At 37.8% G+C, this 23,089-nt stretch overlaps 1 protein-coding gene across 5 annotated transcripts in view; it reads left to right on the top strand.

Moving 5' to 3' along the window:
- Positions 1-23,089, top strand: part of asap1a (ArfGAP with SH3 domain, ankyrin repeat and PH domain 1a) — a 74,515-nt gene that overhangs the window by 18,727 nt on the left and 32,699 nt on the right. For all 5 annotated transcript variants that reach the window (XM_048162640.1, XM_048162641.1, XM_048162636.1 and 2 more), the window contains 5 exons: positions 10,785-10,857; positions 16,265-16,410; positions 18,147-18,221; positions 22,563-22,612; positions 22,811-22,940. In XM_048162640.1, the coding sequence (XP_048018597.1) occupies positions 10,785-10,857; positions 16,265-16,410; positions 18,147-18,221; positions 22,563-22,612; positions 22,811-22,940 (474 nt within the window). The remainder of the gene's footprint in view (positions 1-10,784; positions 10,858-16,264; positions 16,411-18,146; positions 18,222-22,562; positions 22,613-22,810; positions 22,941-23,089) is intronic.

Raw genomic sequence — 23,089 nt, 5'->3', positions numbered from 1 at the left:
CCGAGCTCAGCTGGATGGTTATACAAGCTCATGCAGCAGCTGAGGGAGAGCCAGTGTGCCGTGTCTCGTGTCCTTGCGTTGAGGTCACCAGACGCACTCTCAGGCATGGACAAATTGTCTTCTTCACCGGCCTTCAGGGCTGACCAGCCCCTCTGTCAACAAAGGCCACCCTGCTAGCACTGCTAATGCTAAAAATATATTTTTAGGAACAGCATTAGTAGAAGACCATTTTAGTTTTGAGTTTAGGTATTTGTGGAGTAAGACCTTGATTGATTTATTCACTTTTGTCTTCTTCATTTGACCTTATAGATGAACAACACAAATGCATTCTTTGGTTAATCCAGTTTTCAGTCTGGAATTCTAGCTTTATGGAAAAGATTGCACATAGTTGTTGGCTCTTCAAGCAGAGGCGTATTTTGATTACATGTTCTCTCCACACTGACCTAAAGATAACAGTTTGCTGTTGACCGGATGAGGGCCAACCAAGTGGATGACAGGAAAAAGTAATCCCGGCATTTCTGAAAAGTCATTCATTAAGTCCAATCATTAAAGATGCACTACCATTCAAAATATTGGGGCCAATTCATGTTTTTATTCAGGAAGGAATGCATTAAATAGATCAAATATGACATTAAAGACTGTTTACATTGTTATAGAAAAATTATATTTGAAATGAATGTTCTTTTGAGCTTTCTACTAGTCTAACAACCTTGAAAAAAATGTTTCCACAAAAATATTAAGCTGCACAACTGTTTTCAATATTGATGATAATAGTAAATGTTTCTTGAGCACCAAATCAACATATTAGAAAGATTTCTGAAGGATCATGTGACGTGATTTCTCAACTTTTCGAGCACCAATGCAGGCGTCAGCCAGTCTGATCACAGACGCTAGCCAATTGCGTTCATACAACACCGGAAAGTAATGTGATTGGCTTTTGTACTATGACACCCTCCGTCAAGCATTGACACAGACACCCCATGTGAATGCAGCATAAGAGACTTCCAGAAACATTAAAAAAAGTTATACTGACCTTCAACTTTTGAACTGTAGTGTATGAATGTTGTATGCAAAAATTGGCTGAAGATTTATTTTTCATTTTTCATCATGTGGTAAACAAATATTTATTGGCAAACCATTGAATTGCTAAAATTAAAAAGCAAAAATAACAACTGTGTGCATTTATTTTCAATAATTTATTTGTCCAGAATTAATTTTGCCCAAAACATTCTCAATGTTAATACATGAATGATAACTTTCTTGGTATTGATGAGCTCATGTTAATGTACTACTCTGCCATGCACTGATATAAAAATTCTTGCCAGTACTAGTAAGCTGATAACTGAAAAATTTCTGATATTAAAGTTATATACTGCTTTATCTAAATAAATTAAAACTAAAATACTAAAATCTAAAATTAATTGCTTTAAACACTGCTAGGGAATTTATGCATCACAACAATCAAGATTAATTTGTGAATAAGACAATTGTAGTGTAGTAAGAAAAATGTAGTGCTTTTTTAATATTAATTTTATCTTTACCTCATCTAACACTCAATTAAAGGTGGCCTAGAACCCCTTTTCAAAAGATGTAATATAAGTCTAAGGTGTCCCCTGAACGTGTCTGTGAAGTTTCAGCTCAAAATACCCCATAGATTTTTTTTTAATTAATTTTTTTAACTGCCTATTTTGAGCCATTATTACATATGCACAGATTAAGCGTGCGGCCCCTTTAAATCTCCTGCTTCCCCGCCCCCGTGAGCTCTCAACTGCCTTAAACAGCAAACACAAAGTTCACACAGCTAATATAACCCTCAAAATGGATCTTTACAAAGTGTTCATCATGCATACATCGATTCCTGTGAGTATAGTATTTATTTGGATGTTTGCATTTGATTCTTAATGAGTTTAAGACTATATGCTCTGTGGCTAACGGCTAATGCTACACTGTTGGAGAGATTTATAAAGAATGAAGTTGTGTTTATGCATTATACAGACTGCAAGTGTTTAAAAATGACAATAGCGACGGCTCTCTTGTCTCTGTGAATACAGTAATAAACGATGGTAACTTTAACCACATTTAACAGTACATGCTAACGAAACATTTAGAAAGACAATTTATAAATATCACTAAAAATATCATGATATCATGGATCATGTCAGTTATTATTGCTCCATCTGCCATTTTTCGCTGTTGTCCTTGCTTGCTTACCTAGTCTGATGATTCAGCTGTGCACATCCAGACGTTAATACTGCCTGCCCTTGTGTAATGCCTTGAACGATGGCACCTTTAATTTAAATGTAAAAATATATCAACCAATACATGTCTAGTATTGAGCGATACTTAATTTGAAAATCTGTAATATGTGCTAATAACAAATATGTCATGCAATACTAAATCAGTCCGATTCATTATTTTCTGACTGCATTTTTTTAAGAGCATTGAACCCAGTGTTTCTTTTAGCATCCAACAAGAGTTTCCACCTGGCTCTGTGTGTGTGTTTTATTAATCAGACTTGGACATAACATGGAATCCTCAGAACCAAAGGCATACCTAGCATTCTGCGTGAGTATCGGAGGGCCTGTTGCCATGGATACGAACCAAACACACCATAATTTACACAATGACCTGTTCTTCTCATATCTAGAGCCACAGATTCAATCAGTGCCAGCTCAGCTCTGGAGTGGTGCTTGCCAGGCCTGTGGGTGTTCAGTGGCTCAACAATCGGGGTGTTGACTTCATGTAATGTTTCCATTGCGTTTCTCTCAGTCATTTGTATCTTTTTCTTCCACAGTTATTGTAATAAAAACAGACAGAATAAAGTTGGATCACCCTTGGCCTGCAGTTCTGACTCATAAACCCCATGAAACTTTGGCCTGAGCTGTTTCCCTTGTGCTGTGCACTCCAGCCTCTCCACAGCCTTAGTCAAGTCTGCTGGCTTTGGCTTGGCAGAGAGGAGTAATTCCTTAAGGAGTTCATGTTTCTTGTGGCTGATAGCTGGTGCAGGTCTCTCCTGACCTAAATGTGCACATGGCAGTATGTTCAAGACTTGGAAAAGTTTTGAAGTAAAAGACCTTTTAGGCAGTTCACAGATAGAGTCTTTTCTTGCTTGGCAGGCCTATGTTGGTCTTCTCGATTGGCTGTCTTGATAAAGTCCTATATCGATCTGGTTGTTCTTAGTGTGAATCTAATGGATTGTGGTTGCTTTGAGCAGCAGTAAAAGTGTATTATAGCTCTGTTTTTCCACCAGTATCTTGTTTCTGAGGGACCTACAGCTTTGAGATTTGTCCAGATGGATTCTGTGCTAGGTTGGGTCATTTTTTGTTGTTTATTGTTTGCTCATTTTTTGCCCCAGTGAAAAACATTATTTGACCGGTTTTGAGATATTGTCAAGAAAGGTGCTTTCAATTTAGGCTGGGATTACTGAGCACTCCAGGAAGAGAGCCAAGAGCTCAGTGATGCCCATCGGTTGAGTGGGTGAACAGAGGGTCAAGGTTTGTTGTAAGTACTGTAGACGAGTATTAGCATGTGTTACTGCAGTCTGTCCAGTCATAAGGAGGCAAATGCTTAGTCATGGAAGGACAAAGTAGCCCTTGATTGAGAGTGTCATATTGTTATGGTGCCAATGAGTGTAATGTTACATTTGTTCTCAATAGGACACTTAACTTTCTCCATCTGTTTAATAACTGTAGTGCAGTTTCATTTCATTTTTGGTCTCTCTTCAGGATCCAGATGGTGGTCTGAAAAACGTAGCTGACCATATAGGAAATAGTTCACGCAAAATAGTATTTGTTACAATTTAGAGTGCGTTCACACTTGGCATGTTTGGTTCAGTTATAACGAACTCTGGTGTGACTCTGCTCTGAGTGCGGTTCATTTGAATAAGTGTGAACGCATCCATCCGAACCCTTATTCGCACCAAACAACCGCTTCCAAATGAATTTTAGTGCCCTAAAAAGGACAGAATGCTCAAGCAATACCTGTTTTTTCTCATCACACATTGCCCATTACAGTTTGTAACAGGCGTAGGAAACTTGTCTCCTTGTCTGTCTCCTTGCAGCAGATCTTTCTTTGTGTGCAACGGAGGAATTCCTGGCACCGCTTTGACTCGTTTACACATTTTTATAAGCTTTTCACAAGTTCTCAGCTGGTAAAAATACCATCATATGTACAGTGCCTAGAAAATCTGCCTGAAATAAAAAAAAAACAAAAAAAACAACCCCCCCCATTTTCCAGCTTTATTTACAAAAAATAAAATAAAAAGGCAACCATTTTGAAAATTAATTTTAAAAAACCCTGAAAAACTAGAATGACAGGGTTGGAAAAGTCATCAGTCCCCTGATTTAATACTTTGTAGAGCCACCTTTGGGTTTAATTGCAGCCATTAATCTTTTTGGATACGTCTGTACTAGCTTTGCACACCTAGATTGGGGAATATTTGCCCATTCTTCCTTGCAGAATTGCACAAGTTCAGTCAAATTCCATGGTGAGCGGCAGTGGACTGCTCTCTTGAAGTCCATTCATAGATTTTCTATCGGATTTAAGTCAGGGCTCTGAATTGGCCGCTCAAGGACATTCATCTTCCAGCCACGTTTACATGTACACTTTTTTGTCATTCCGATTGAAAGATTCGGTGGACTGTTTACATGAGACGTTATCTAATCCGATACTGTGTTTACATGTGCCTGCGCTTTCAATCAGAATGACTTTGCGCACATTAGCTTATGTCCTGTTTGACGCCTTTTATTCCTGTCAACATGGAGTTTGTAGCATACTGCTGGAAGGTATGAGGAAAAGACGGGCGCAGGACCAACCTGTTTGGTGGCTGTGCATCTCTAAGGAGCATCTCAATACTACCCCTCCCTCCGAAGAAAAGCAGAAGCGTGTGGATGAAGGTCCGTAGTAATCATACAATGAGTTCCTTCAGTGTATTTAATAAATGTGTTGTTTCAGTTTTACTCGAGTTTAATATGTCACCGCCATTGTGCATTCTGACGACCCCTGGCCTCTTGACGTGATGACGAAGACGCAAAGTAATCGGTTTAACACGTTTACGTGGCAGAATTTTTATTTTGTTCGGTTTATAGAAAGGTTTATCCCACTCCTCTCAAACGGATTACAATTTCATGCAGTTTGGGCATTTTTATTCCGATTGAGGGTGTTTATATGGAGCATTTTCATTCGGATTGGACTTTTAAACCAATTACAATGCTCCATGTAAACGCACCTATTGTCGTGTTGGAAGGTGAATGACCTGCCCATCTTCAGCTGTTTAGCAGATTGACACAGGTTTTCCTCAAACATCAAACATCAGATCTTCTGTATGGTGTATTTTGGGTGGTGTGCTGTGTTTGCTCTTCGCCAAACACTCTGCCATACAGGCCAGCTTTGTGTAAAGCTTGTGAGGTAGTTGTCACATGCACACATGCATCAGTCCCAGCCATAAAGCCTTGAAAGTCCTTCAAAGGTGCCTTTGGCCTCTTGGTAGCTTCTCTGATCAATGTCCTCCTGGCTCAGTCATCCAGTTTGGACGGACAGCCTGATCTAGACAATGTGTTGGTGGTGCCATACGCTTTCGACTTCTTGATGATGCTCTGAACAGCTCAAAAAAGTTAAACTTAATTAATTTTATTTTCCAGGGTGTAATGTGACTAGAGGTAAAGAGTTTCATAGGGTATGATGACTTTTTATAGGCATTGTATGTATGCACGTATGACTGCGTTTAGCACAGCGCACAGCATTGTTTTGGTTGTTCGGTAAGCTCTGTCACAAAAAATATAAGCATAGAAGCAGGTTTTCTTGTTTGTATCTATAGGTTCGATCTGAAAAATGACAGTGTTAATGCTAAGTGAACCAGGATTAAATGTATAATTTTCTTTTTTGGTCCAGACTAAAAGAACCAAGAGAACTGAACTGCAAGTGTGAACACACCCTTACTCACCTTCAGACACCATATCAATATGCAAGACACCTTTTTGCATATTGATAACATCTCCCTGATGCCCGCAAGTTATATATACCATGTCATGTCATTCTGTGTGACTCTCTTTCCTCAATGGAACACAGAAGCTGAATGTTTTAAGAATATCTTTCCCACTCTTTTCTTTACAATGTAATTAGAAGTTAGGCTATATCAGGCTGTTCTTGTAAATGATTATTTTAAGGATAATGTCAAATGTATAAGCAGTTAAATGTTATTTCAAACTCATAAGGTTGAGAGATTATCCAGATCATGATGGAGATGTCACCTGCTGAGCTTTATCTTCTCTGAAGTGCTCAATTCACTATTCTGTTCACTTTGGTCATGCCTAATAGCCTACAAGACCATTTGAGGATATGGTTAGATTGTTGTAATTAGTTTGTGTAATGATATTACCCTCTTGGTCATGCATCAGAAGACTGATACTTCACGCTTACAGGGTAACTGAATTAGCTGGAGAGAATTTTTTATACATTATTTATATAGCTATTATTATTATTATATATACACACAGTACTGTTCAAAAGTTTGGGGTCAGTATAATTATTTTAAAGAAATTATTTTTGCAGCAAAGATGCATTAAATTGATAAAAAATGACAGGAAAGACATTTATCATGTTAAAAAGATTTATATTTCAAATAAATTCTGTTCTATTGAAATGCTGTTTTTTTCTATTCACCAATAATGCTGAAGAAAACTGTATCAGTGTTTCCACAAATATAACTGCTTTCAACATTGCTAATAATAAAAAATGTTTCTTCAGCACCAAATCAGCATATTAGAATGATTTCTGAAGGATCATGTGACACTGAAGACTGGAGTAATGATGCTGAAAATTCAGCTCTGCCATCTCAGAAATAAGTTTAATTTTAAAATATATTAAAATAAAAACAGGTATTTAAAATTGAAATAATATTTCATAATATTAATGTATTTTTGATCAAATAAATGCAGCTGTGGTGAGCATAAGAGACGTCTTTCAAAACATGTCCTTTTGTTTCATTTATGTTGTGATGTGCCTGCTGAACTTCCATCATAAGTGCATTATTAAAAATGATTATTAATTATTTAAAAAATTCATTATTAAAAAATTCTGTCCGCTTTTACAAACAATTTTGTAAACACTTGTTATCCATTAGAAAGTTACACTTGCCATTAGAATTGTTCCTTTAAATCATGGTATTTAGTAGGGGTGTGACGAGATCTCGTGGCACGAGATCTCGCGAGACTAAACTGTGACGAGATTTCTCGTCGAGGTGAAAAGTAGTCTCGTGATGTTGCCATGACAGAGTGTTAGGATGATTAGGAAAGAATATGCCACCGCTACGTTTACATTATGCCTCCACTGTTGTTTTGCTTTGTATTTAAATAAAAAAAACATTTAATTCAGTTGGATAACGGTCGCCGCCGCTCCATATTTACAGAGTACGCGCGACCGTTGAAAGTGAAAGTAAACGCGCGCGCGCATTCAAACGCGATTTCAATACCCGCATTTTGAAAGCGGCTCCCTGATGAATGCAAATATCTCTCAATATGAAAGCTATTTTAGGCTGGGCAGTGTAGTTGTCACCATCTCTTAGCTCTGTATCAAAGAAAAAATTGGTCTTATTTGATCTTTGAATATTGAGAGAGTGCGATTATGGTTGCACTTATTGTAAAGTGTTACCATAAAAATGAATAACAGTTTTCTCTTCTTATTATTTACTAGTACAAACAATAAGGTTTCATTTGTTAACATTAGTTAATGCACTGTGAACTATCATGAACTAACAATGAATGACTATTTTTATCAACTAACAAACAAAGATTAATAAATACTGTAGCAAATATATTGCTCGTTGTTAGTTGATGTTGGTTAATACATTAATGTTAATAAATGAGACCTTATTGTAAAGTGTTACCATTTTTATTTATACTGTTTTTATTTCTGTGATCAGTTTGTGGAGAGGAGTTCAGTTAGGAGGTCAAAAGTTGTAGAAGTTCATAATTCATGTACAGTAAGATCTGAAGAGAAGCCAGTCAGTTGAGTTTGTGGCAAAACCTTTTACAGTGCTTGAGTATTGTTGTCTTTTACTGCATATGATAATTCAGTCTCAGAAAGTAGAACTGAAATGACATTCATTACAAAATGATTAGTTAAAACATTTCAAATACACCTGCAGAATATTTTTTCTAGTCATGTATTTCGCCATCTTGTCTCGTCTCGTGAACTCAATCTCGAGTCTCGTCTCGTCTCGTGAGATACTGGTCTCGTCACACCCCTAGTATTTAGCTACAGGATGTTGTAGCTCATAACAATGAAATAAGAAGAGAAATGACCAGGGATAAAAAAGCTCTGAAGAGTCTCGACCTGACGAGTCTGTCTCTCCCTGGACCGCAGTGGGCAGTCCAATTTTGGTGTACCAATGTCCAAACATAGCTGCAAGAAAATGAGAGAATGGCCACAGAGGGAAATCATTTATCACATGAGCAGCACAGAACTACTACTTTAATCACCACAGGTTCTTGATGAGTGTGCCGCAGCTGTCCAAATGCTCATTATTTCTCTGCCTCAGCATGCCTTGTGTTCACTGTAGGAGGAGGTACATGAACAAAATGAGTGGTTTATAGAAACACAACTCAACTCTAAACATATAGCAGGACATCAGTCTGGACTGGATTAGGTTTCCCTGCCAATTCCCATTTTGTGTCCCTTTTTCATATTTAAAATGGAAAGATTTGCATCTGATTTAATTTAGCTAATATTATATCATATATATATTATACAATGGTAGAGCAGACAAGAGAAATGATGGGTCTTCAACATAGGGTCTGCTATGGTCTGCTAATTATTATTTGATAAAAATAAGGCAAAACAAATATTATTAATGTACACCAAAGCTCAAGTATTACAATGTATTAAACATTCAGTGAATAAAAACTAACCTTCAAAATTAGTGTGTCCTTGCTGAATAGTGTGTATTAGGAGTGTAACAGTACATGTATTGGTCCCAAACAGTAAGGTACTGACGCCACGGTTCGGTGCATACAGTCAGAAGACGAATACAGTCAGTCACAGGCGATCCACAATCCAATCCAGAAGGGGGCGCTCTCGGTAATGAAACGCTAATTGCTAGCCGCCACAACAGGATCGCAGAAGAAGAAGAACAGACGATAGATATGCCTGTAATCTCTCAACTGGTGTTTCAACCACAGAAAGACAGCTTGAGAATAATATCTCACGTAGCATTTCATTTACCTCAGGCAAGTCATTTAGTGCCCACAGCATGTTAGTTCACTAGAGAAATGAACTCTAGAGGGGAGCATTTCACTAAATGTATGCACTATATTAAGTTATACATTCATTATATTTACTTTACCTGTTAGTAATGTCTTAATTATTTCATATAATTTTAAATAAATTTGTCATGAAAACAAGTTATGACGGTAACTGTGTAAATGATTATGTATAAAATCTCATAATTAATGATTATTTTAATAACTTCACAATTCATAATGAAGAATGTAAGTACATTAATTTGGTACTATGTTAATGTGACAGTATGCATCAATATCCACCTAGCCTTTGAAAAAACATTTTATTTTCAGAGAGCTGTCATGAATGTTGAAGGATTTGCTTTGAAATTGTGGCCTTAAGCTCTGTCTTTCTCATTAATCACCATTGAAAGGCTTCTTTAAAGACACCACAGATTATTTTTGGGTACATTTGGATGTGTGTGTGTTTGGGAGGGGTGCATTTGTGTTACTAGCTGTGGCTGTTAGGAGGACACACATCTGTTAGTTACCAGCTGAAACACAGCATTATGAATGGCAAAGCCTGTTGCTCATGTCCAATGAATGCACTGAATCCGCTTTTCATGACTAACAAATTCAGTTAGTAAAATATATTTGCTTTTTCCCATGATAACAAGTTAATTGCTCTTGAGTCAGCCTGCCTGTATTCCATTCACTTGCATAATTTCCTCTTCATCCAGAGAGACACGTCTGATAGAATCAGGGAGGGAGGAGGGCATCAGCCAGGACACGAGTTCAAAGTGTCTAAAAGAGTAAAGCAAAGAGTTCACATGCAGGAAATCCATGTTTCCCAGTAGTTCAGATTTAGTTTCTATCTTCTAAAAACAGAAACAAATCAGGTCAGTGGGCTGCTTGAAGGAAACAGGATTCGTTGACACCCTGTTGTTTACTGTCATGCATCAAAATATTTTAAGAGATTTCCAGGAGCGGAGACCCTCAGGGGCATGTCCTGTTCTACGCTCTCAGTTTCACAGCGGTTTTGATTTTTGAAAAAATATCCACAAGATGACAATGAAGTGCGGTCGAGGGGTTCTCCCCGTCCTGCGCTGCGGTTGCTAGGAAACTGCATGTCAAGGGTCCGCCGTGGTATGTTAAGTTGTGTACCCATTAACCGTTTATTTAGCCACCCCATGCTGTCTTGTCTGAGGAGATTTTGTCTAATGTTGATTGTTTATTTATTTAGTTTAATTGCTTTTAATCAATATAATTTTAATGTTTAAATATGTTCACAAGCATATAGGCTGTTTCTGTTAGCCTTACATCTCTGACATTTTCCACACTTGTTGGCCCATTTGAGGATTGGAAATGCCTCCAAGTCTTTGCAGCTCCTGTGCTGTCATGGTTACACTGAGATTATGGGATTCCCATTGTTTGGTTATGCCCCTTGGAGGGGTGTGGTCAGTGATGTGATTCCTTTGGAATTCTAAGATCATGAATCATAAATGAATCACAGACATTTTTTAGCAGTGTTTTATAATCACTCTCTTCTCTTTATCTCTGCCTCTCCAGGCTTTGGACCAGGACCGAACAGCTTTACAAAAGGTCAAGAAATCTGTCAAAGCAATCTACAACTCGGGTCAAGGTGAGTTTTGACCCAGCTGAGGGTCTTCAATTAAAATATCACCTACGTTTTTGATATAATGTGTGGCAGTAAAAAAAAAAAAATTCCATTTTAGAATTGAAAAAAACTGGTTTAATAGGCACATTCCTGGTGAAGTACTACTCTAACCCACAATCCTGATGTGAGAAATCGCTGTTACCATGGAAACGGGAATTGCCATAGTGCTTAGTTTTTGCAGGCTCCTTCCTAACGTCTCTTCCCCATTCTGTCTAGGCAAAATCAAATGCTTACTTGCCCTCTAGGGTGAATCAGCATGAAAGGTCAGGAAATCCTCCAGAGCATGTAACTAATATCTCATGAGTCTCATGCAGTCCCTTTATCAGCTTTTAAGTGTCTGACACGGAGCTGTCATGAGTCATACCTCTCCTATAGGCCAAGCTCACAGTCCAGATGCCAAATATCAGTGGCTGTTTGATTGGGGCCTCATAATGCCTAATGTTTACACTCAGGCCTCTCTTGTGCACATGAAATAGACAAAGACATAGGCATGCTCAAGGTTGGGACCAGGGCTGGAGATTGAGAACTGAACGTTGTGTCAGTGTTAGCAAATTTAGGGCTCTAAAACAGGACAGACATCCACTCTTTTGCTGCGGTACGACCTAGAGATGGGTCACAGTGTTCGAATAGATGATAAAAGCAGAAAAAGACTATAAAAGATGATAAAAGATTATACAGCTACAGGCATCATGATGGATGTCTTTGTCGGTTATCATATCTTGTGCTTTTTGATCATCAACCTGCTATGAGTTTTTTCGGTCAAACTTTTTACACATGAATGTATATTACAAAATGCATTTGATTGGATTCAAACCAGCCTAATTATACAGGGTTTCCAGTTCAGATAATTAGAAATGAATAAGAAATTCCAGAAATGAAGATGATGAATAGCCCTTTTCCACCGAAATTACCCAGAACAATTTGTCCCAGGAACCCGGTCCATCGGTCATATTTTTAAAATCCATTGTTGATTCGAATAGCAAACAACTCTTACTGCACGCACCGCAACTTCACTTTTGGTGGTTGAAATGAAATGCTGCGTGGAGTCAACCAATCAAAATGCTGCGTGAACTCTACCAATCAGCATGTTCAGCACCCAAGTCCCAGCCCTGAAAGTTCCTGAACTTTGAAAAAGTACTACCTCATGAGCAGGGACTTTCTGAGGGGGAAATTTTTACCCGAAACTTCATTTAGACCCTAGTTCCTGTGGTCGAAACACACAGAGTACCACCCCAAAGTCCCTAGTTTCTGGGGAAAGTTCCTGCGGTGGAAACGTGGCTATTATTATTATTACCAATTTTATTTGTATATTTTATTTATATACATTACGTACCTATCTATCGATCTATATATCGATCGATAATAGGACATGGCTGTGACTACATGTGGCCATTTAAAGGGGACATATTATGCCCCTTTTTTCAAGATAAGTCTCAGGTGTCCCCGGAATGTGTCTGAAGTTTCAGCTCAAAATATTTGAATGCGTTTTAAAGCCATAACAGTCTACGTTTCTGATATATGGTTTTCTGAGCACACATATCCGAAGCACACGCACAGAAAGCTGCCTGTCAGACGGCGTCTTCTGTGTATTAAACTAATTTCACTTATTTATTTTTTTTTTTATTTTTTTTTTGTCAAAAACTCATAAACTAGGGCCCTATAAAATCCGTTTTATTTTTTCCCAAATTCCGTTTTAATTTTTCTGGATTCCGTTTTTTTCTGTTTTATTTATTTTTTGACTCCATTTTAATGGTTAAATTAAATTTTAATAATCAAAAAGCATGTCTAATTAATTGAATTCTTAAAAACAACAATATTAATTAATTAAAAAATATATTTTTATGATTTTTTTTTTCTTCAGAAGTTCTGTTGTGTATTTAAATTTTTCTGGCAATCAAATGAACGCATACCATTTAATTTATATTTTAATCATGAAATTAAACTTTTTTGTCAAACAATGTCCTGCACAACAGAGCTTTACTGTTAAAATTAAAACATGGAAGAAACACTGAGATTATTGTTTAAAATATATTTTAATAATTTATTATTAAATTAATTGATCTAAATTCTACTGTACAACGGTAATATGTTTCTGTCGAGTTAAATCGAACTTTTATTTTAGCGGTTTGCCTAGAGCTTTGAGTTTCTCTGTGTTTATGACGGTAGTTTTCTCAAATGAAGCGGTTAAATGCTGATGAAGTGACTTTCAGAGCAGCTCTGGAGATGAATTCGTGCGTTCATATAGTGAGGCGACAGAGGACGAAAACACTGTGAGTGTCGCACGTGCATCGCACGTGCTTCAGGCGGTGTGAGGTAAATGAAACTGCGCTTCCGCATCATTCATTTCAGAGGCACAGGGTTCATGTTTAAATAGTCTTTTTGCAGTTTAATATTAAGTCACTAGTCTATATCGCGATTTAATTTACGTGTACTGACCTGCTTTTAATTCATTCATCAAAAATTTGACAAATTCCGTGACATTCCGCGTTATATAGTAAATTCCGTTTTTATGACTGGATTCTGCGATTCCGTCCGCGATTCCGTGATCGCGGAAATTATAGGGCCCTAATAAAGTTCACAAACACATTTGGTTATATCTGTGAACATAAACAGCAGGGAAAGAAATCACATGTGTATATTAGATCTGTGTATTAAAGTGAAATAATATACAGCTGTATGCTGTTAATATGAACCAAACAACAAAATAAAAAATCACTCAATGCTCTTGACTGAATAACTTTAGTAGCTTTAATAAGAATATATTTCTTACTGAATGCTGCTGTTAAATGCTCTGGCGAGGAGATAAAAATGGCGGACTGTGTACAGCTCACTCAGGAGAGGAGCTAAGCTAATAGGGCAGAGTCCATCTGTGTTTAAACACCTTATATGAGTGAATTTTGCAATAAGTGATGTGATACAGTATGTAAGACTTCCTCTTGTGAGCTGCAGTGCTTGATCAGATTGATTTGCTGACCTCTCTCTGACCTCAGTACTCTTCAGAGAGCGCTCGTCCTCTACGTCTCCTCAGCAATACAGAGACATCTCCATCATGATTCAGTAAATGGCAGCAGAAATGTCACTTTTTTAGTTTGTGAATGAAGTCACACCAGCTCCAGCTGAAAGCAGCCACTCATGTTGCACATCACTCTGCTGGGTGATTATGTCTTCCTGAAGTGTAGAGTGTCTCTTACTGTGGGCAGCAGGCAGAGGATGTAAACCGGCTCCTGCTGTGTTATCTACTTTCAGCTGTGTGTGTTGCAGGTGGTCTCAGTGTCTCGATCCTGTTTAATCAGATGTGACTGTATAGTAAGCACTCTAATCAGCTCCAGATGATTAATACCTGAGCTCTTGACACTTGGCATGGGGCTTTTGTTCTCTGTTGAATTGCAAAGGTCAGCTCTTGTCACTTTGCTTACAGTCTTGTTTAGATCTGTCTGCAACCTTTTAATCCATATGTGACATGGGAAGATCTGCTTATCTTTTCTGCTGACATCAGTGGGCTATCTTTTTGTGTTTACCCTAAAAGTATGACACAGTTGACTGAGTTTAGTTATCATGATCTTACATTTTTTTAATATCATAATATGACTGGGACTCCATGTGCTGGTCGTCTTTTAAAGGTGCAGTATGTAATATTGACAGCTAGTGGTTGAAATGGGAACTGCAGTACAAATTCAAAATATTGGAGAGAGTTGTTCCCCCTCCTCTTCAGACTCTAAACTCACGCGGGTTGCCAGATTGAGTACACGCAACAGGAGCGAGCCAAATTGTCTATGGATGGCGAGGGGACTTGAACGCCGTAAGTTGATGAGTTGATTTATCCGCATTTTAATATGCTCCCGTTCAGAGAGATTTTTAGAGGGATGCCACAGCTTTTTAGGTCAGGTAGAATCTGCGATCTCTGTTTGTTTGCTGGCTTCCATGGCTGCAATATGCTGTGTTTTCCGCCAACTGGCAACCTGGGGTGTTGAAATAATATTGGGTAAATCGGCAGTGGGCAGAAATCACACAGACCAAAACAAAAACAGACATTCCGACACGGAACGCACATTTCAAAGCAAAATACTACTACTAATAATAATACTTTTATTTATATAGCTCCTAATATACATAAAATTCAGCTTACAGTCGCAAAGTGTTTCACAGATCAGAGTATAAAACCTCTTTAGAAAAGGAAAAAAAAAAAATTGTTTCACAATAACACTTTTTTGTTATTCCATGGTTTTGATTACTTCACTATTGTTTTAAAATGTGGGAAATAGTAATATAAAAGATGTTTGTCCAATCTTTTGAGTGGAAGTATATGTATTTGGGAGAGATTCATATGCTCATAAACAGCATCAGACATAAACAGTTAGAAATGAGCTCATCTTTTTTTCTTTTTTTTTGGTTCATGGATTGTTTGCACAATACTGATTCCCTCAGATTGTTGAGTCCATAACAGCTGCAGTAAACCTTCCCAGCTGGCCATTTAGAGAAGGTGACAGTCCACTATTTCAGGGTACCAGATCTCTTAGCTCCACTCAACAAGACAAATGACCTAATAAAGTCACTATACCATGGGCTGGGGTCCCAGTGTGGAGCTATGGGATGATGATGGATCAATCCCAGATGCTGGTGGTGTCCATAATGTGTCCTAATGAGTCTGTTTTCAAAGTAACGATTAGTATGCAGACCCTACACTTGTACAGCACTGAAGCTGGTCATATTAGAATTCTCTTCATGTTTCTTATTACGCAAGAGACTGTTGTGTTGTGTCTTTTTTTTATGGACAAATTGTGAATGGGAACCTGCATTTTTTCCTGCGGGCGCTGATGACCTTGACCACACTCTCTGTGTGTGCCCAGTGAGGTGCAGCTTTAGCACATATGTGTATTGGAAGGGCTATTATTGGTTTATTAGACATTACGTGGGCTGGGATTCAAATAGGAAGCTGTCCTAGTTGACAGATGTGCAGAGAATTGAGAAATTGTTTTCTTCCTCCACATGGTATGCTATTTAAAATGTCTTTTTTGTGTTATATGGCATGACTCCATCCTCTAGGGTCATTTTTTATTAGTTGTATGGTTTTTATGTTTATTAATAGGAAGGGTTATAAATTCTTGAAGTTGAAAGGTGTTATTTTTTGTGGACTCAAAATGCTTTCTCCTATTTCAGCTAAATATACAGACAAGTATTCAGTCATAGGTTTATTAAGCAAAAATTGTCTGCCTTGAGAAGAGTGTTCAGGAACGTGTTTCAAAACAGTATTGAAGTCATTATTTTTGCAATTCCCTTGGTGATGAAAGTAGCGCAGAAATTACACACTTCACATTTAAATAAAGTATATTCTAATTCTTTCATAATATGCATGGTCTTTTCTTCTCTACAGAGCATGTGCAGAATGAAGAGAATTATGGGCAGGCACTAGACAAGTTTGGCAGCAACTTCATCAGCCGAGATAACTCTGATCTGGGAACAGCCTTCATCAAGTTCTCTGGCCTTATCAAGGAGCTGGCCGCTCTCCTCAAGAACCTGGTGAGGCATAGTATACTGTATTATGTATTTGTGCTTGTACATGTACTTTATATTTTATTTTTTAATTACACATTACTGTAGAAATAATGATAAATTATGCATAATTTCATATTTACATAATTACATAAACCCTAATCCTAACTCTAACCCTATAGTAAGTACATGTAGTTTATTATTATTATGCATTACGTAAATGTATAATTACACTTTAACACGGACACCTTATAATGAAGATGAGATGAGAAGAATTGGACTATAAAGAGCATTTTAACCCTCTGGTCCTCTTCGTTTAGGGGTCACACTTGGCTTCTTCTCGATCAAAAGTGACCGAAGCCTTGAATTGTAACTTTTTTTCTCAGGAAAAGCAATGTAATATATTTTTGTTTAATAATATTTTTTGATTGTTATTTAAAATTTTGAGGGTATTTTATGATACTATGCAATGTTTATAATTTTTATTAGCTATTTTTCGCTATTGAAAATAAAACATATATTTTTCAATTATTTTTTAGTTAAAGCAGTATTCCATGTTAAAATAGAAACAAGGCATTTAAAATCCAATTTTTTGAAGGTAGATTAGTGCCATCTGGTGGGAGGAAAAAAAGAAAAACTTTTGTAATGCCATGGTGTAACCACAAGATTCCTATATAGTTCTATATAAAGTGGCTTATAAATTCTGCTGTGGTTTTTAGACATATTTTATTGAGTTGTGGATTTGGATTTATACTTAGACATTCTCAAAGACTACTTTTTTTCAAAGTTTAGATTTTTTTATTTGAAATGTTGATTTGAAGTGTCAGTTTTTGCATTGATTTTACTACTGTCAAACCTGAACACAGAGGTGGACATTTTGTTACACACAACATCAAAATTCAGTAAAAATTTAACAAAATGATCAGGTATGTTTTATCACAGCTTTATAAATCTGGGTCTGATCTAATTTCAACCCTTTTATTTGAGTCTTGGCTCAATTGTACCATATTGTTACAGCCACACCAGTTCATTTGTGTATATAATAGTGTTTTGTGTATGTGTGTGTGTGTGTGTGTGGGTGTGTCTGCTTTTGTGTAACATCTTCCTTGCAGTTTGTTTGTTTTTGTGGCTGAATTATTGATTTTATTTCACACATTTGCAAAAATGTCTGTATATCTGTGCTGGGGGAGGGTGGTGGATGTTTCTATTTTGCACTATCGACATTTTAGAGTGTGACTGTCACCCATTCATTGCTGTGCACTTTTTTTATGCTCAGTGGCTGAATTGTAGTTTGTACCACCAAAAGATTCTCTGAGTTTTCATATTTTTTCGTATTTTCCATTCATTTCCTATGTCGGTCATTTTTGACCTCGAAGGAGCTAAGTGTGACTTTTGGGCTTTTGCCTTTTTTCCCCCGACCCTTTAACATAACTGAATCACGTCCATGATTTTTTTGTGTTCACATAGCTAATGCCACAAAAGTCACCAAGTGTCATCCTATTCAGGCGAAGCAAAAAAATGTAAAATTTCAAAATGTAAATTTTTTGTCATTTTTGAGCGAAGAGGACCAGAGAGTTGTTTATTTTGATTATTTAGATGATTTAAAACTAACCAACACACAAATAAAAAGCATGTTTAATCTAATAAGTAACAGTCCTTTAAAGCTGATATTTTGATTATTACCATTCATGTACATGTAGTGTGTTCTCTGATCATAAGCTGTATGATACTGGTTCTGATTCTCCTCTGACTCTTCTCCTCAGCTCCAGAGTCTCAGCCACAATGTCATCTTCACCCTGGACTCTCTGCTCAAAGGAGATCTGAAGGGAGTGAAGGGGGTAAGATTTACATCCCTGTCTCTGGACTGAACTAATTGGAAAGGCCCCCTCTGAGGAACACCCTGATTTACTGCTCCATATCGGTCTTAAATGAGGACCAAAAAATGCACACTGTAAATCTCGTTGGAGTTAAATTACAGGGTTCTTCATGCAACTGTCCTCTATGAAACACAGTGCTGAAGGAATGGCCACTGTTAGTGCTAGTAAACAGCGTGGGAGTGTTTGACGCCCTCAGTCGGTTTGAAGTGTTTACTGGTTGACTGGAGTAAAGAGCTCAGGCGTCAGACTGACCACTCCTGTCAGCCTCTTGTTGATGTCTCAGGCTTGAAGGCAAACATGTAGTGATTGTGAAAATTACTTACACTAAGTGTAGGGCCGTCTCACACTGAGCTGTTTTGGAAGAGCCGTCTGATTGTTTTCACATTAGCATGACCCAGGCTAAGAGCCTCTGCAGCATCAGCTGAATTTCTGAGTGGAAGTGATGAGGCTTCAGTTTTTTGCTCAGTAGAGAGAGGTTACATACCTACCAGCCCCCACTCTTTCTCTCTCACTCTCTTATCTCACTCATACTTTGTCTCTCTCTTTCTTTCACCCTCTTACTCAGCGGAAACGAAACCGTTCTCTAAAGCTCTTATTGACAGAGGCAGAGGCAGTTGAAGGGTATAAGTGCTGTCCCTGGAGGACATTATCAGCTCTCTCTAAAATCTTTCCCGCACAGGAACAGATGCTTCATAAACCATTAACAAGCACCTACACCAATGCTCCTGTATGTGTAACCAGGACTCGCTCAGAGACGCTTAAATTGCATGAAGAAATGAAGACAAAATACGAGGCACACAATGCAGCTTTTATATTCAGTTGCATCAACATTACAGGGATGTATTGAAATATATATATATATATATATATATAAAGGAAAAAAAACACATTTCGTAAATATAGTTTTTAATATCGTTTTAGGGTTGTCGTATTAAATTAAACATTAATATTTGGTTTAATTTTGTTTAATTAAGATTAAATTAATTGAAACAAAACAAAATTTATTAAACCAAATAATTTCCATATTTATTTATGTATTTATTTATTTATTTTACCAGGGATGCCCCTCTGGCTAATACAATTCTGACTAATACAATAAGCCCATAATTGTTTTAATTTATGCGATAACTAATAAATGGCCGATATTAAAATGCTATAGGCTACTTATTGTTTTAAATGCTAAAAGTAAACTTAGGCATAACTGCATTATAATGTACAGTTGAAGATGGATATTCATTTGCTACAGATTATATTTAACAGTTAGGGGTGTAACGATTTATCGTAGTACGATATTTCGCGATGCAAACATGTTACGATATGCATCGTAGAGTGATGGCGATACTTTTACGATATGACGGCAGTTTAATCTTATTGGTTGAGCTGCCGACGTGACCTACTCTGCAAGGTGGCAGTGAGAGAAGCCGGTTCTCACCGCATATAAATGGTGTGTCTCAATCAGCTCTCTAGTTCAGTAAGTGTTTCGGGCACACATTGAATCTTGCAAGCAGGTTTAAACGTTTCTCATGTCAGACTCTTGCATGGTCGCGTGAGAAAAGTCGTGGTTTTCTTTCACCGCAGTGCACAGCAACAGCTGTGCTCACAGAAAAGCAAAAGAGGCTTGCGATGCTTTGCTTTAAGAAGTTCTGTGGGTCCGTTCACATATTGCGTCTTTTCCGCGTGCGAGTCAGTTATTTTTTTCAAATGTAGCCGGGCGGCAGGCGCGCTCATAATGGGATCAACGCGGTTGCGACACGCATGCAATTCTCAACTTTTCAGAATGCCGCAAGCGCACTGCAGGTCGTGTGACAAGAATCAACCGATCAGCTATGGCCTTTCCGTAACAAAACATCAAAAGCTCAGCCAAACAGCTGATCATAGCTGTACATGGTGGTTTTTATATCTTATCTCCATCAATATATCTCGTAGTAAAACTAATGCAAGGGCTAGAAATCATTTATCCTTTGCAGAAACATCCTGATCCTCTTGGAGAGCTCAGTTCATGGTTGCATAGCAACGACCGACGCCACGGGAGCGCAAGCGCTTTGGAAAGAAGGAGAAACGGTGCGGCCGCGCCTTCCACGTGTTTTTAGACGCGATATGTGAACGGCCCCTATTCATAAGTTCATGTTAAATTTAGCATTTTTTTTTCAGTGACAGACAGCCCTATTCAACTGTTAATTTGAATACAGAAGGTTTTTATTAAACCTTGAAATGTGATCAACAAGGAAAATTATTGAAATTTGTTCATGTTTTTTAAATAAATCTTGTTTGAATTTCAGTTTCATTTTGTTCAAAATATCGTGATACGTATCATATCGTGAACTCCGTATCGAGATACGTACCGTATCGTGACCTGAGCGTATCGTTACACCCCTATTAACAGTGTGTTTTTAAAGATTAAGTGAGCATTAGATGATGTTATTATTAAATACTAAATGTTATAATATTGGACAGTGCTGAAAAATGTATAAATATCGGAAGATAACTGATATATATAAAAGGAAAAAAAATACAGTCTTACATATGTCAGACGTTTTATTGAAGTATTAGCAGTCATTCAGTGGTTCAATTGCAATGTGGATTTGAGGGGGGGGGTCGACTCCTCGTCGTAAGTCCAATTCCGTATCGGCTGAGCTACCGAGCAAGCTTGGTTACGGCCAAAAAAATGCGAAACACATAGAGCCGGAAAGTCCAAAGTACGTTTGTTTACAAATCGGGCACTCTGGTAAGAAGCGTTTTGAAGTCGTGACATGATATTGCGCGAGGAGACGCGAAAACGAGACTTTATGAATCCATAATCCATTCCCGGCTGTCATCGAAACCGTGCGTGAAAAAGAGCAAAATCGCTTATCGACGTTTTACCGGCCTCTAGCGTTCGTTTCTGTCGGAAACTGCAGCGAGACGTACTCGTCGGTACGTAATTTTGTGTCTCGTGAAACCGTGCCCACGGGTACGTCTCTCCCATGAGACCAGGTTGGCAAAACCTGTGTTTTGTATCGCCCCTCTGCATTGACCCTCATTCACAAAGCAAAACAATTGATTTGCGCAGACATAAACAAATTTAGGTATATTTTGGGGCGCATTACCTTCAAGAATAAAACTAATGCAGTGCGTCTTCAGTGGCTCAGATGCTAGGAGAAAATGAGGACTCCTGTGTTCACTCTTACATCTAACAACAGAACACTGAGATTGCTTATGAGATATTGTTGTCACTACAGCTGCTCGAGCATGGAGAAAATGGCGGACGATGTACAACTCACTGAGGGCGGAAACGATGGTAATGCAGGACTGTCAGTCAGCGACCGTGGGCGGGGCCTGAGCAGTGTGATGTCACACTGCTCAGAAAATCAAAATGGCATGTCTAATGAGACTGCTTTGGTTTAATCGGGATTAAAAAAAGCAGTGGGTGGATTTTTATCATTGTAGGGTGACTGTGTTCACACACTGCCAACACACATTTATGACCAAACACCATGTAAAAGTGGATTTTGCATAAGTAGGTGCCCTTTAATCTTACCCAATATCTAAACTTAACAACTACCTTACTAACTATTAATAAGCAGTAATCAGGGGTTTATTGAGGCAAAAGTCATAGTTCATGGTTAGTTAATATTAAGAATTGGACCCTAGTCTAAAGTGGGACCATATTTTTTCTTCTCTGAAACAACATAATAGATGGGAACTCTTAAAAATAGGAACATGAATGAAAAGCTACATGAAAGCATGAAGTGCAGAACAGCACAGAGAGAGAAACCTGTCACGTCTTTTTGTGCTCTGACTTAAATGTTTTCAGAAGCATAAAAAGCTGTAGGCTTCTGGATTTTGCTTCAGCAGTATGAATATATTCATGCTGTGAACAAATTCATGCTCATACCCTTGCTAAGAATCCAGCAAACTGATACACCTCAGATAAAGTAGCACACTCCAAAACCACTCAATCAAAATATCCGTGTGTGTTTCATGATCAATTATTATTTGAACAGATGAACATTTGGGTAGTAGCAAAGTGAATAATGTCATTAAGCTTAGAGAATAGGTTCCTGAGAGTGGGAAAATCTGATAATAAAGCAATTACATTACCACAGCCCATATCAGTCAGTACTGTACATCAGCAGTCAAGAGTTTTATAGTAGCGTTCTGATCAAATCTCTTGAAATTTAGATGATTTCTTTGTGGTGCTTTATATTGTATAATAATAATGTGTTCAGTTTAACAACTGTAAAAAAAAAAAAAAAGGTCTATAACTCTGCACAGTAAACCTAATTGCTCCTGGCTCTATTTATTTTATTTCCCTCAACACAGGATCTTAAAAAGCCTTTCGACAAGGCCTGGAAAGACTATGAGACAAAGTTGTAAGTATCATTACCGTGTGTTTATATCCTTTGGTCATTGTATACAAAAGGTTGTTTAATGTAATGTAGTGATGTACAGCAGTTTTGTGGCAATGTTCAAACACAACAATATATCATCATTATAGTGAAGGAGTCACTAGCTGAACTTCAGCTTGTTGTTTCTCTGTCATCTTTTGATTCTTGTCTTTTTCGCCATAGCACAAAGATTGAGAAGGAGAAGAGGGAACATGCCAAGCAGCACGGCATGATCCGCACCGAGATCACCGGCGCAGAGATCGCAGAAGAGATGGAGAAGGAGCGGAGGATCTTTCAGCTTCAGATGTGTGAGGTGTGTGGGCTTGTGAGGATTTAAACTTTCTGTCTCTTTCCTCCTCATTCTTCCGAGAAAAGTAAACTTGACGGTAGTTTTGATTGTTCAGCAACTTTAGGTTGTCTCCTTGTTCTCTTCTGCCATGACGTCTGCTCTAACTTGAGGTG

Source organism: Megalobrama amblycephala, linkage group LG17, assembly GCF_018812025.1.
Source record: "Megalobrama amblycephala isolate DHTTF-2021 linkage group LG17, ASM1881202v1, whole genome shotgun sequence".
In the NCBI taxonomy this organism is placed as follows: domain Eukaryota; kingdom Metazoa; phylum Chordata; class Actinopteri; order Cypriniformes; family Xenocyprididae; genus Megalobrama; species Megalobrama amblycephala.
The sequence above is the reverse complement of the archived record's forward strand: the minus strand, read 5'-3'. Positions and strand labels throughout refer to the sequence as shown.